General features: G+C 37.9%; 1 protein-coding gene across 2 annotated transcripts in view; it reads left to right on the top strand.

Moving 5' to 3' along the window:
- The window catches only part of SLC44A1 (solute carrier family 44 member 1), a 63,066-nt gene that overhangs the window by 33,973 nt on the left and 13,918 nt on the right, over positions 1 to 15,175 (top strand). For both annotated transcript variants that reach the window (XM_038170052.2, XM_072030733.1), the window contains exons 5-9: positions 4,276 to 4,369; positions 8,673 to 8,842; positions 10,609 to 10,698; positions 12,586 to 12,713; positions 13,612 to 13,798. In XM_038170052.2, coding sequence (XP_038025980.2) covers positions 4,276 to 4,369; positions 8,673 to 8,842; positions 10,609 to 10,698; positions 12,586 to 12,713; positions 13,612 to 13,798 — 669 coding nt within the window. The remainder of the gene's footprint in view (positions 1 to 4,275; positions 4,370 to 8,672; positions 8,843 to 10,608; positions 10,699 to 12,585; positions 12,714 to 13,611; positions 13,799 to 15,175) is intronic.

The raw sequence follows: 15,175 nt of genomic DNA, 5'->3' as shown, positions 1-15,175 counted from the left end.
GCCAGGATTTTAGATACAGTCCTTACTTTCCTTCCTTTAAAACACACAGCACTTCTGAAAGATACTGGTGGATAGATCTAGAGAATGAAGCTTGCTTTATCCACTGAGAACACATCTTTTGCATTAATCTAAGAACTCAGGACCACAAAGTGGTTTGTCCTATGCCTTCTTGCTTGTCTCAAGGCATTTTTCTGGTTTCTATTAGGGCCCAGAGATTAGGTTGAGGTGTTCAGGTGAAGTTTCATCCTTGTTTGGCCTCCTGCATGTATTCCTGCACCATTCTTCGCACAAGGGCTCTCTACAATATTTAGGAATGTTGCACAGTCCTCTGATGCTTCCACATTAGCTGCTAGTTCAAAGAAGTGGAGTTCTTGTTTTCTTACTCATTTCTGACTCTGATGGTAATTTGTGCATAGCTTAATGCTACTTCATTCCTAAATGAAGCATCAAATGTGAAATGTCTGCTTCTAGAGTGTCTTCATTATTCTAAAAACCCAAAGGCGAATGGGAAACTGATGCAAGCCTAAATTTTATGTATTCTTAGTGCTTGTGTTGTGAATAGAATTATTTCGTATGGTGGTTTGACAGGGTATAATTACAGTTGTCAGACCTCGCAGATGAAGAGTGAAGAAGTCTGGTCAGCATCGTCTATTTCCTTTCATGATAGCGGGAGTCTTTTTCCACTTGGCAGGAGTTTGTAGAGAGAAGGTTTTGTTACTGCTCCCCATAGGGACTTTTTCTGAGGTCTTACAATGTTGTGCTCTTCTGCTTTTTGTTGTTGGCAGAAGTCAGCAATGAATGGTAACATACCTTCTTTTGTGGTAGTACTACTCGGCATCCTACACGTTTTGTGCTCTTTGGCTGTGAAATTTGCAGCCGAGTTCCCCACAGGTATACGAACCAGTGTCTTAAGCTTCCATTTTCCATGTTTTAAAGGAAACGGTGGTGATTGTTCCTATGGCTGGGTTAAGGTTGAAAGGAAAGTTTGTTTTTCGAGATTCTTTGTTCCAGTTGCAGCCCCAAAATGTTCTAAGGCCTGGAGGAACTCTATTTGTGGAAAAGAAACCAGGGATCAGAAACTGTTGTGTCTCCAGAATACCACCTAGTAGGTGAAAACAACTAATAAAAATCTGTCAAACCAGTAAATTGCATGTTTTCATTGCTGGCTGGGCAGCTGTTGCCCCACATAGTTTAGAAGTATATTTCTTTAAGGTTGCAATATGTTGGTATCTCAAATTCAGGCCCTGCAGGACAGTTTAATGTTACTTGCCTGATGATTTCTCCAGAAGAAATACATGGACAGCCGTGGGGAGCAAAGAATGTATTTCTTCAATGATTTTTCAGTTTGTTCTCTGAGTTCTACCTGTAATGCTTTGCTGTAATGTAATGCTTTTAAGAGTGATAATAATTCAGGAACGATAGTAATGTCTCTGGTGAACTAGTTATCTCGGCAAGGTAGATCACGGAAGCTCGTTTTTCAGCTTTTCCAGGCCTTGTAAACTCAAACAGCAAGACAGCAAGACTGAGACTGGCTATGCTAAGGTAGACTCTGCTAGCCCATACTACTAACTAGTATGGGCTGGAAGGTTTGGGAAAGCAGTCCATCCCTCCCGTTCTCACCTTACAAAATTCAGACTTTTATTTACTGGTGCGCAGGCACTCTCTTGTTAAGAAAATCTGCTTGATGTACAGTGATACAGTATGCAAGCATCCAGTTCGGTTGTGGAGCTCTGCCACACAGTATTAGTGGAGTCAGAAGGTTTTCAAGGCAGAAAGAAATATTTGTTTGAACAGTAAAAACTTCCTCTGCCTGATTGTGTAGGACAAAAGGACGAACAAATCTCATGGGCATTATTTCAGCTAATTTGTTTTGACGCAGGGTGGCTAATGTCCCTTGTCTGACAAGCTCCATGAAAACACTTTCCCGCTTGGCTGGGAGTCTAAAGTAGTATGTAACATGAGGTGGAAAGCAGAAGGCAGGAGACCCACAGGAATCCAAAGAGCAGTTCCCAGGTGACAGGAGATATTGGCAGCCAGAGGCATCCACAGCTCCTTTGCATGGCAGGAAGGAGAATGCTCAGGAGGGCTCTGGGGTGACTTAGCAAGGTGCCTCCAGTTTCCTACCTAGTCAGGGACTTGTTGGGATATCCTAGTCTGCAAGTTCTGCTTCAGTAGCTTTGTGCAGATTAGGAGCTGGCATCCAGTTTTGGTTCGCTTGCTTTTGTGGGTTGGGATACAAACAGAAGCTCTTCAGGTGTACATTTCTTTGCACAGGGTCTAGAACCTTCTTCCCAGGTCGTAGTGAGTCCTGTCCTTTTCCCCTACTGCTGGAACTGGTAGAAGGTGCAAGGAAATGTGGCTTCCCACAGTTCAGCTCTCTCCCTTTGGATTATGAGGGACCTCTGCATAACTGTAGTGAAACACTGATAGTGTTGAATGAAAAAATGACAAAGCAGGAACCAAAAATTTTTTATCATTCTTTATCAAAAATTCGTTACATAAATTGAAGTGCACTTACACAGTTCCTTTTCTTCTTGCTATGGACTTCATTTTATAGTCATTTCTATTACTTAACTTTTGGCCTGTATTCAAAGCAAAACAAAAAATATATATGCAGTATTCTTTTTCCTTGTGTTTCTAAGTGAGGATACACATGTGACTCTTTCTACTGCTGCCTGCCCCTTCTCCAAATTCCAGAATTGTTTATACACTCATTTGATTCAAAAGTTTGTGTAATGACAGAATGATGTCCAGAGTAAACAAAATTCCTTATCAGTATAGAGCCTTTTGTCCAAAAGGAACGTTAATTACTTCAAACTGTTATGTAAAGAAGATAATTTGGTCTGACGTCTGTATATTTGATGCCATGTTTTCCGTGTAATAGCAGAATAGCAGAAAACAGAATTCATATGTTTTACCTGATACCTTCACTTTGCAAGAAATCTAATTTTCTTCAGTGATGTACTTGATGTTTTGGACCGCTCCCAAAATACTAATTCATAGAAGTGATACTTCACTAGCGTTCCAGTGACTGCATGGGGTAGGCTCCTCAGCTACTCTGTCTTCTCTTGCAGTCTGTAAACAGATGTCTGTTCACAGGGACAGCAATATGGCAATAGTAAACAAGATCTCTACAAATAAGAATCTACAATTTTTACAAATACTTCCAATTTCTCCAAGTAATACTCCTGTCTGCTGTCACACAGGCCAAGATAAGACTGTTTCTCAAAAGTCTCAGTTTAATTTGTGTAAAGACACTTGTCTTAGATCCAGTTTGTAGAACTCTCTGCTACCAAGTATTTCTGGAGAGGAGACTTTGAGAATACAAAGAATTGAATATCTCTGGGGAAGGTCAAGATGTCCTTAACTTACTGTGTAGGAAAAAGAACGCTGGAGGCTGCAGGGAATGCTGCCCCTTGCACTGAGCAGTAAGAAAGCTGCTAGCAAATAAACTCGGGGAAAAAAAAATCTCTTTGCATAGGAAGCTTATCCCATTGTAGGCTTTATGTCTCCCTCCAGTTTCAGAGAGACCGCTGCTCCAGTCTGATATGGCAATTGCTGTATTCCTTCAAGCACTGACTCAAACGTCCAGTGCCTTGATCACTGACAAATGAAGAGGGATCTGTCTGGGTGATGTACTTCTATGAGGTGGTTTGAGTTTGGTTAAGTTTGGTTGTAGGCAACTTGATCATAGTAATGCTGTACTGACTTGTGTATGCAGGACATACATGCAGCTTTATTTCCAGAGCTTTGGACATCTGATGCAATCAGGTATTGTGTCCAGCCAACTTTCTGATCTCAGCAGTTTGGTTCATTTGGTCCTTACTCTTAAGCCTGTAGACCAGTACCATTTTTAAAAACACCAAAAAAAAAAAAATCCCCTCCACAACACTTTAAAGTTTTCTTTCTATGAGGAATGTTGTCTTGTGCAATACTCATACACTGAAAACAATACAAGAAAAAGTGTGGTAGAGTAGCAGGGAAGGGAGACTGTAAAGTGTGTTGTGTCCTGCTCTTTTACAATAGGTGGTGAATTAGCCTTTTCCACTTGAACACACAAATGCTGGAGGACCCAAAGCTAGATGGAAAACGTAATTCTTTTACACTGAAGTATGTGCTGGGCTTGATTCAGTGTTGCATTACTGGAGGAGCTGTGGCGTAACACTGTGGTAATAGAAGAGCTACAGAACCAGGACCTGTATCAATTTTAATATTGTTTGCGAAGAATATTTGATTTTTTTTTCCCACCAATCTTTTTTTTTCCCCTCTCAACAGGATCCACTCTGTGTAGCTATGAACTACAGCCATCAGAATACACTACAGATCCAAGGGCTGCCAAGTTATGTCCTAAATACCCTGTTCCAGAGAGGTAATATTAACATCTTGTCTGATTGGGGATGAAGGGAGCAGAGGCTTGTTTTGTTTGTGAAAATACTGTAGAAAATACTCAGCATAGATTTCTTCTGTCTTGCAGTTGGATGTTTTATTGTACTATTGTCACATGTTTTTAGAACACATTGTGAATGCAACTTGTAAAGAAAAACCTGAACTATCCGTACATGCATTAATAAGATTATTGAGATAATATCTTCAAGTTCTCTTCTGTCTCATGTAACTGATACTGCGCTGAGTATCATCTGTTTTACTGCCTTTCACCCTACAGCCAGCTGCCTTCCAGCAGTGCAGTTCAGATACAATTTCTGAGGCCCATTGGATCTTTGAGAGGGAAAATGGTATAATCACACATAGTTCTCTGGCAGTGTTCAGTTCTAACACCTTAACCTCAGCCAGTCAGATTGAGCAAATTGCTTCATTTTTGATTCTTTCAGTCCCCAAATGACCAATATGGGGATGCCTAAGAAAAAAGAGAGCTATATTTTATAAACAGATTGATTTGAGTTTTATTGTTCAAAATACTATACTGGACTGCTTTCTGTGAAGTAGAGAGAAAGGATTGTAGCTCCAGAAACTCTGCAAGCTGTGTTGGCTCCACTGGAAATGTAGAGATAAACATTTCTGAAAAAAAGAAATGATCTGTTTCCTGTTTTACACACCTTTCTGTCAGAATTCTATTCACTGAAGAAGAATCAAGTTGTGTTTCCACAAATTTTATCTTGTCAAACTTACATAGTAGAGGGTTGTAATTTGTTATTCTTGCCCTATGGATAATCTTCTGTTACAGTTCAATAAATGTCAGCTCTAGAAACTCTGATTTTAAGTAGCTATTGTCTACATGGTAAGCTATCCAGCAAATAAAATTTCTTTAATATTGTATTGGCAAGAAATAGCAGCTGGAATATAAACTTTTTTTTTTTTTTTTACTTTTCCCCACAGCAAATCAATATTCCATGCAGCTAACCAGCTGGTATAGCTGTAATACAAAAACAAATGAAAATTTCAGTGCCAGCTTGCATACTGAAAAGGCTCGTCATTCTTAATTTTTGCTAGAATTATATTGACTTTTCTCACTGTGTGTTCCCACATCATTCAGTATGAATTAATATAACTTAATAAGAAAACAGGCAGATAGAACAGCATGTCAGAACTCTAATGATGCTATGTAAATTCCTTGCAAAAAATACCTAGAGTTATTTCTGAAAAGCTATTGTGCCACTGGCATATTTCCCTTTTGTTGTTTGGCATGAATAAAATGTACAACACATTTGAATATTTTCTGAGATTGAAAAGTCTGAACTTGATGCCCAAAGGCAGAAAAGGCCTATACTGTATCTGCAAACCACTCTGGTTTTCAGATTTTTATGGTTAAATTGTTGGAGAAAATTGGTGTAATTAGGAGGGGAAATGGAATCCTGTGGAAGGAGACTAATGAAAAACTAGCAGCACCCTTTAGGCTGAAGCAATCAGGCAGAAGTTACCTAGCCCTCCTTTTCTCAGATTTGATCTGTCAGAAGCACGAACCATAAGGTCAATGGAATGGAGGTAGCTCAATCTGTTAGGCCCATCCCTTGATACTTGATGACATGGCTTCTTCACATCCTGCAGATGAGTCTTCTGGTCTCTAGGGACTCTGATCCAGAAACTTCAAGGCTCTGTGTACAACTTAGACTTATCAGTGCAGTCCAGCAATGCGACCAGTGATTCACATTTCTTCCAGTAACTGGCTACAATCTCTCAGTCTAAGTAGATCATAACCTCACTTTTTAGTTTTGGAATTGAGAACTCCAGAGGAAAACCTAAACAGCTTTTCCCTGCAGCATTTATCTTTCAGCCAGCTCTGCAGCAGTCTGTTCTGTAGAGGTTGTAAAAAAAATAAAATAAAAAATCAGATAAACAGTGGCATTCCAGCCAGGTTCACTACACACAGGTTTCTGTGTATGCCTGGGTGTGGCTGAGAGACAAAACGGTTATTTTCTGAGGTCTAATATTTGAACAATTAGGTGGGTCTCTTAACTTTGTCTGCTGGCTTGAACTTCACTTGCTCTTGTTCATGATTAACCAGCATACCCTTATTCTCAGAAACTTGCAATTCCATTTGAGTATGCCATCTACCAAGTAATGATCAAGAGGCCATATAAGACAGTACAGGACATAGGAAATAGATCTATTAGAGCATTTTTAATTAAACAAGTACCTTACCTACTTGTTGAGTCAAAACCACTGAAATAGCAACATATCTCAAAAGGTGGATTCTCAGGAGTCCAATTTATTCAAGAAGGCTTGTAGGAACCACTAGCCTCATTTCTTATTAATTACAAAAAAGTTAGAAAATAAATATTGCACATGAAAATAGGTAACTTAAAATGCGTAGTGAAACTACTATAGCATGAGAGATGTTAATTAATACAAAGTGGTACACCAGAACATTTTTTCCTCTGTTAGGGTGTACTTTGGAACAGCATTTTAATCCTCTTCATTTTACTCTTCAGAACTGGTTATTTTCTTAATCAGATGCAGAAATTACAGTCCTTTCCCTACACCCAGTTCAAAATTTGGGTGTTGTTACTGGTATTGGCAACTTTTAAATATTCCATTCTTTCTGAAAATTTGGATCAGTTAACAGTTAAATGAAACTCATATTTCAGTATTTCCCAACATTGCTGTGTATGATGAAGAGTAGTATTCTGTGTATTCTAAAATAGGCAACGTTGTAAAAGGCTGAGAGGATACATAGGCTCCTTTTTAAATACAGCAGCCATAATATTGGTTTATTTTTTCTTTTTTTCTAAACAGTTGTGAATAATACAGTATTACTTTGCTGTGCTTAACTGCTGTCTTCATCGTTAACCAAAAGTAGAGCATCAATATGAGCACCTGCAAATGTGTTTATCTACCTAGCACAGTGAGTTTAAAACCATATAATTTACAATTGTCAGTCACTTCAAACAAAAGCCTAGGATCTATTAGTTATCTAGGTATGGCAGGTGATCATAATTTCTCCTGAATTATATGCAGCGTAATTTCACACACTTGGTTTTCAGAATGTTGTCTCCCACCTGTCAACCCCCCCCCCCCAAAAAAAAAAAAAAAAAAAAAAAGGATGTGGCTGGGGCAGTTGTATTACTCACTACGTGTTTAAGATGGAGGTTAGAATTTCGGAAAGGCTTGGGATTAGCAAATTGTTATAGAGTACAGGAAATTATTGGTTTGTGGGCCATTGCTAAAATGGGAAAACTGCAAAAGATTGTGTATTGCTTCTGCAGTCCACTGAAATCTTTTAAGTAAGGAAGATTGGGGAGGATGAAATAAACGTAAAGGTTAAAAGACAAGACTGACTTGATACAAAAGACATTTCTTTCATTGGATCCAATTACAGGAAGGAACATGTAATTCATGGAATATACATCTGAACTGGAGTTGAGAAGAAGGATCAAAAGATGTAATAGGCCACTTTGAGATCTGACATAGTTTATGAGTCAGGAAGGCAGCTACTTATTGGGAAATACTTGGAAAACAAAATTACACACTTTTAAAGTGAAGTTTTTTGCTCTCTTTTATCTTCCTGTGATGGACTTGATAGCATGTTGTGCTAAGCATTTGAGAAGTTTAATGCATAACATCAGTATTTTCAGGGAGGATGCTTCCAAAGCAGAAATAAGAAAACCATAAAGGCATCTTTGCGTGTTTTGCAAAGGATGTGGTGCATTATTTTAACAAAGGTAATGAAGATAATCACTGTGATTGTAATCTTCAACAGAAAAACAAGCCTAGTGTGGGGGAAGACTAAGAATAAATATATTGGTTTTGCTTGACAACAGTTGTAAGCGCTGATGTCTTTTAGTGTAAAACGTATCCTTGCAAGAAGAGTATTGTCAGTCTGGGGTTTCTTTGCTGCAAATATGGGCCAGTACTCTGTTCTAACATGAGTGAAAGGCATTGTTTCAGCTGCTGGTTCACCATGTGACACTTGAATGTGAGATGTTTAACTGGAACTAGGAACATGTATTTTCTGAGCCTTGCTGTTTAAGGGTGGGAGGGTAATATGCTATTGGAATGTGCACTGCAGCCTCACAGGGTTACTTGTAAGAACATCACTTCCCATTATGATCATCCTCATTCCAGCAGCACTTGTGCATTCAACACATGGTTTCTGGTTATGATGTTATGAGGGTGGAGTGGTTGCATCTATTCACCTTTCATTTGTGTGTTGATGTGGCATTTATATTAAGTAGGAGTAATTTTTTTTTCTGATTTTTTTTTTCTTGTGTCACCAGTGCACCTATTCCATTCTTCCATCGCTGTGCTCCTGTGAACATTTCCTGCTATGCCAAGTTTGCAGAGGCCCTGATCACCTTTGTCAGTGACAGTAGTGTCTTACACAGGCTGATTAGTGGAGTTATGACCAGCAAAGAGATTATAATGGGACTTTGCTTGTTATCACTAGGTAATTGTTTTTCTCATTACTAGCTATTTACTGCAATAGGAGATTGTTAACACTCTCTAACCACAATATGAGAAAAAAAAATACCGCCATGTATTGTAGTAAAAAGCCCTTAAAATGGTTCAGAATGATACGTATTTTTTGACAGCTGGTTAACTTCTTCAGAAGCAATATACATGTGCGTTCCTGTTTTTTCTCCTCTCCCACGGTGAGGGACAGAACACTTGGGGCAGTTGATTAGTCAACAAGAGTTTTGACATAGTTAACAAAGCATCCCCATGCTCCTCCTTTTTATTGCAATATTCACCTTTTCTTTTTATAATATTAATCTTTTGCCAACTGAAGTCCCTTTTCCACTAAAAAAAAGGACAGGGTGAGAAGTGCACAATAATGTACTTCTCCAAAATGTAGATTTTTTAGTTTGTTTCACTTAATTGTACAGGCTTACTGGGATATTCAGAAGGAAAACGTGAAAGTTAGGTACCTATTTGTTGTATTGTATGTTACTTCCTCCTTCCCGTCCCCTTCCCCCAAAGTTTAAAAACAAACAAACAGAACACTTCATGCCTTTTGAAAATCTCAGCATTATTGAGCTGGAAATTCCCAGCTGTACAGAGGTGCTGAATGGATTTTGCGGTAGCAAAATGCTCATTTCTGGCCTATGGAGTGACACATTTCACCAGACAGAAGTACTGTAATGAAGTGTTGTAAATTAAGGTGAAATGCTATTCACCCATGTAAATTACTTTCCCAATGAGTATATTTTAGTCCTACTAAGTATAAAATCTTTACACTTAATATACTAGGTATACCTAGTATAGTAAATATTAAATGGAAAGCTCCAGATACTGGCCATGTGAAAAATAAAAAAAAGGAGGATACTAGTTACCACTTAAAAAATAGTAAGACCATTGAGTATCTTTTCAACTGTAACTAGAGAGCTGTTTATTCTGCTAATCTTCTACCCTGACAGCTGTATTAGTCTGATAGTAATGGTAAAATGACTATTCAAAAGCTGAAACCTAGTGGCTCAATTAGCAGTGCTACTGTTGGGTTAGAGTCAGAAGTTAATAGAGGGTTTTATGTACATTTAATTTTAACTTAAGAAAATATATAATTCTTACTTTTTTAATACCTTCATAGTTAAATAGAATATATTTATTTTTAAACAATAGGGTAGATTGTGTGACTCACAAAGCCTGGTTCAAGCAGCTTTCATGTGGAAGTGTTAACTACCGTACGCAAATAAGTATGTGCAAAAAGATGTGCATGCACTTATATAAAACACTCCCTAAATTGTAGTTGGCTGACACTGAAGAGGTCTTATTAACATGTAGTTCCTGAATGGCAGTGGAACTATTGAACAGAGCCTAATTTTGAATGCTGAAAATAAAGCACGAAGCTCTGTTCCTCAAGAGGTGTGTGCTCATGTTATTAGCCTCAGAGTACTATCATGTCTTGCTGTCTGTTTTGTCATTGTCTAAATACATCTCTGTCTGTATGTACACATTATGTCTTGTATGTAATGTACCATGTAAATGTACTTATGCTCTCTTTGTTTTAATCAGCAGCACCAAAGCAGATGTAGATGTGCCTAATTTCCTTAACTATCTGTGCAGTGAGTTTGTAAGCCACAGAAAATAAATCTCTGTCTAAAAACTCTGTTGGAAGACAGTTATGTAGTGCAGTGGGAGAATTGGAAAGGCTATTCCTACTTGAAATAATTGCTCTGCTTATTTCATTTGTCTTTTTTTTTTCTTTTTTTCCAGTGTTGTCCATGATTTTGATGGTTATAATCAGGTACATTTCAAGAGTACTTGTCTGGATTTTAACAATTATTGTCATTCTGGGATCACTTGGTAAGTCATGTTCATCTCCTAGTTTTTGAGTGCCCAGTTCTCTTATTTATTCTCCATGTCCACAGGTTAGCTAAATCCTATACAAAATCCTATACAAATCCTTCCTGTCAGCCCATACAGCTCATACAGCCCTAACCATTGTCTTCTTCTCAACCTACCTCCAAGCATGTCAGCAAAGAAGGTGTTCTGGATGTGTTGATGGCTCACCAACCCATGGGGTGTACTCAAGCATGCAGGAATCAAAGGACAGCTATTGGTTATGTGGCCTTAGGACATAGATGTGTCCATGTAAACCCGGCATCTTCACCAGCCCTTTTAGTCATCTTAGACTCCGTAGGCATATCTAAAATCTGTTTTGAGGAGAGGATGCTTGTCTGTCACTTCTAATCAAATCCTCATACTTCCATATGGCCCAGGAAGTCCTGTGTGACCTACGTCATGTTTGAAGTGCAACCAGCCATAACATCTTGGGCGTAACCAAAGATTGTTTTATTCAAAATGATTTAGTTTTCATGAAGGTATCATTACTTTATCACGTTAACTTCACATTTATAAATCTATTATTCTATTCTTGATACTCAGTAACAAAGCCACAAGTAATTGGAAGTAATTCAAAGTATCATTTCAAAATGATCAGAAGTTAGAAACAGCATCAACAGTTTTGGCTTCTGACTAGTTGCTTGTTAGGCAAGTGTCCTATCACCTATTCGTGACTATGAAAAATACAGCAACCTCCTCTCCCCATGCAAAAACAGGAAGATAAAGCATCATAACTTCATACACTACACCTTGATTCTGGAAGCATGAACAGTTTATTTTAAGCACTGTGTCAAATTATACAAACAATCTGTTCTGGGTTTACATGGCAAGGGTTTGGTAGCAGGGGCAGATGAATGTACAGAAGGAACAAGAATAAAGTAATTAAATTACGAAGTACTTGCAATGTAATTATTGCAATTCATAACTGCAGTGAATTGAAAAAAAATGCAGGCCATCACTTTGTTTTTCTTTTTACTGCTCCTGGGATCTGTGACCACAGAAAAAGGAAAAAACAGATGTTTTCATTTAAATTTGCTTTAGAGACTGAGCAACCATGCTGAATGAAGGAATTGAATGACTTATTGCCATCTTTTACTATGTTCTAAAAAAAATACTACATTCATTACAAAAACTGAATAAGAACATGTCATCTCTGAAATATACTGCTTATTCTGTGTTCACTGTTTGTTTAAGAGATGCCAAAAGAACATCCTCCATCTAAGACCTGAATGGAGGACCTTCAGCAAAGGCTTGTGATCTCTAAATAAGCTTCTGCAAGTGATTCACAAAGAGCAAAAGAACAGAGAAGGATACGCAAAAGAGAAAAAAGTGTGTTCAGACGAGAAGTTAAGTCCCTGAGGGGCTGGTTTCCTGTATATATATATATCTAATTTCCCTCTCCTAAATTTTCACATACATCTTACAATATAATTTCTCTCTTGATTTTTCTCTTTATCACTCTTTCTTTCTGTTCTTCTTCTTTTTGTTTCTCTGTTACCCATCTAGTGGGCAATCTTCACTGCTAGGGCTCCCCATGAACTTGTCTTCTCACACACTTAACCCTAAACCACAAAGAGCTGCAGGTCTTTTAAGTGGGCTTATTGGGGTGAGATTGTGGAAAGAGTGTATCCAATTGAGAACAGGTCAACACAGGAGATTAGAGCACTCTTCCATCCTTTGAAGTTCCTGTTGAGTTGTCTGTCAGTTCCCTTGAGTCTTCTATTCCAGACCGGACTTAAGAAAGTGAAGACTTTTGGTCTTTAGGTACTAGGCAGTATGATTGTGTCAGGAAGAAGAAGCATCTTTCATTTGTCTTTTTTTTTTTTTTTTTCCACCTCTAAAACATAGGTGGTACAGGAGTCCTGTGGTGGCTCTATGCTAAGCAACGAATATCTGCCAGTACTGTTGAGAGTCAAATAGCCAAAGAAAATCTTCAGGCTCTCCTGATCTATGCCATTTCAGCTACAGTCTTCACGGTATGTTTTGCTAATGACCATATAATTTTCTTGTTCCACATTTCTGTTTGTCTCTTTTTTTTTTTTTTTTTTAATTCATGTGGAAGGTTTATATTACACAAGTTTTAAAGAGTTTATTTCCATTACAAGTTCTGTTGGTGATATATAAGTGTATATTGTTACCTTCCTAGAATTGCTCTGTAATATCTGTCCATGTGTCAGGAGAGAGTTCCTGACCCTGCACTTTTTCTCCTCTCCTCTACTGTAAAACCTCTGCATGGACCTCCATTAAATAGCTGGATTAAGGAACTCCCAATTTCACTCATTTTTGTTAGATCCCAAGTTCAGAAGTACTCTGTCATTTCAGTTTATTTAAAAGTCCTTAGACTATTCACACTTCTGAAATCAGTTGTTCCCAAACTACTTCCACTTACACATGGGTTGTTGTGAACTGAAATGCTAACGACTACTGAACTATCGTATGTTCTTTCAGCCTTGCTGTTTGTTTCAGAGACAATGACCCTGTAACTAAAAATTGTCAATGCTGGACTAACTTCCATCGCAAGTACACCATGCAATGTCTAGAAAGAAGCATTAAATTGCGTTGTTTGCTAAATTTTGCAGTCTGCTGATTTTGGTGGTTTGTACAGCATAATTAAGGATGGAATCTGGCCTACCCTCATAAGTCTGAGGCTGATAATGATCCCAAGTAAATAAGTCTGAGATTACATTTCCCCAAAAGTATAATTTGGAAAATACTTTCTCACTAAAATAAACTGTTAGAGGTTTACATTTTGATCTTGTGATCTTAAAGTAGAGAATGTGTTAGTTTTCAGAGTTTGATTATCCTGGCTGTGCAAAATAATAGCTTGCTTGTTTTTAATTCTCTAATATGCAATTTGGAAACTTCTCCCTCTAGGTTATATTGTTCTTGATAATGCTAATTATGCGCAAACGAGTAGCTCTCACCATTGCCTTGTTCCATGTGGCCGGCAAGGTCTTCATTCACTTGCCGCTGCTAGTCTTCCAGCCATTTTGGACATTCTTTGTGCTTATCCTCTTCTGGACATACTGGATCACAGTCCTGCTTTTCCTTGGTACTACAGGTAAGAAGCTCACGGGCTTAATTTAAATACAGTACTGTACCGTATTTTAGCATGTTTTCACACACACAAAGAGGTCGTAATGAAAGGGCCATTGCATGTATGTTCTGTCTCCCAAAACATAGATACACTGAAAGCAGTTTCTGTTCTTCATAACCTAGGTGTCTAGTATTTTCTAGATTATTAGTGAAATGTTCTTTGATTTTTGTGCTCTTTATATGACATAGTCAGAGAGCAGCAAGTGTACTCTGAATTTCTTCCTTTTATGAAGAGCATAAATGAGAGCTTTGCTTGTGTTCTGTGTCTGACAAGAGCTTCTAGAATTATTCTTACAGGTCCAAATCTTATTTACTTCAACAGAGAAACTTAGCAACTGCTTTTTAAAGTGGGAGATCTGTGTGTTATTTTGCAGCAAGTTGTGCACAATAGAACCTATCATTCATCACTAGAACCTTAGAATTTTGAAAATTACTGCTAATCCAAATGCAGCAGTGTTTCTGGTCACACAGCTATTTCCAAATAATACAAATTAAATATTTTGGATTTCACGCTCTGAAATTTTAGCAAGGGACAGAGGTAGTAGAATCCTGTTCTACTTACTGTTGAAATTTTAAGTTTTCATCATATGATGCTCTGTGTGCCTAATGAATGGCAAGTTACAGAAAATGTTTGCCTCCAAAGTCCCAGTCCCATGCTTCACTCTGCAAAGGGATTAAATCTGTAGGAGAATTTAGGCGGATACTTATGTCTAACTGACAGAATACTTTGATAGACCTTGATTCTGCAAAGACTAGTGTATCCTTTTAGCTTCATATGCGCTCAGTTTATTCACTGATGTCAGTTGAACAAAACCTTTGTGCAAGAAGAGCCAGAGCTTTTCAGTCCAAACCAGGGGAATTGACAAGTACACATTATTTGTGTACCAAAAAAACCCTACATTTTTTGAAGAGCTTGTTCTCTAAACTTGAGATTATTTCAATAGATCAATTTATTTACAGGAAAAATATTTTTTTTATATACACGTGATAGCACAGCTAAGAATGTAGAGGAGGTATTGACAATGAAAGCTCAAAACACTGGTTTTCAAGGTAAATATCTTATACAAGTGATATTACTCAGCATTTTTCTGCATTCTCATCAGCAGTTTACATAACTGTTGCTTACGATAAACGTTCTTAGTGTGGGCTAGTATGGTGAAATAGGGCAGTGCCTAGGATGGTTTTGACATGTACTCTAAATCATCGTACATCACGCTATTCAGATTCAAGACAGCAACAGACAAATCAAAAACAACTAAAGCAAAATTCCTTTTATTATGTTTAATTATAGGGGTTCTTGCTACTTTGTAGTGGTGGTTAGTCTTGGAAATTTTCACCATGT

Source organism: Anas platyrhynchos, chromosome Z (genome assembly GCF_047663525.1).
Source record: "Anas platyrhynchos isolate ZD024472 breed Pekin duck chromosome Z, IASCAAS_PekinDuck_T2T, whole genome shotgun sequence".
Lineage (NCBI taxonomy): Eukaryota > Metazoa > Chordata > Aves > Anseriformes > Anatidae > Anas > Anas platyrhynchos.
The sequence above is the reverse complement of the archived record's forward strand: the minus strand, read 5'-3'. Positions and strand labels throughout refer to the sequence as shown.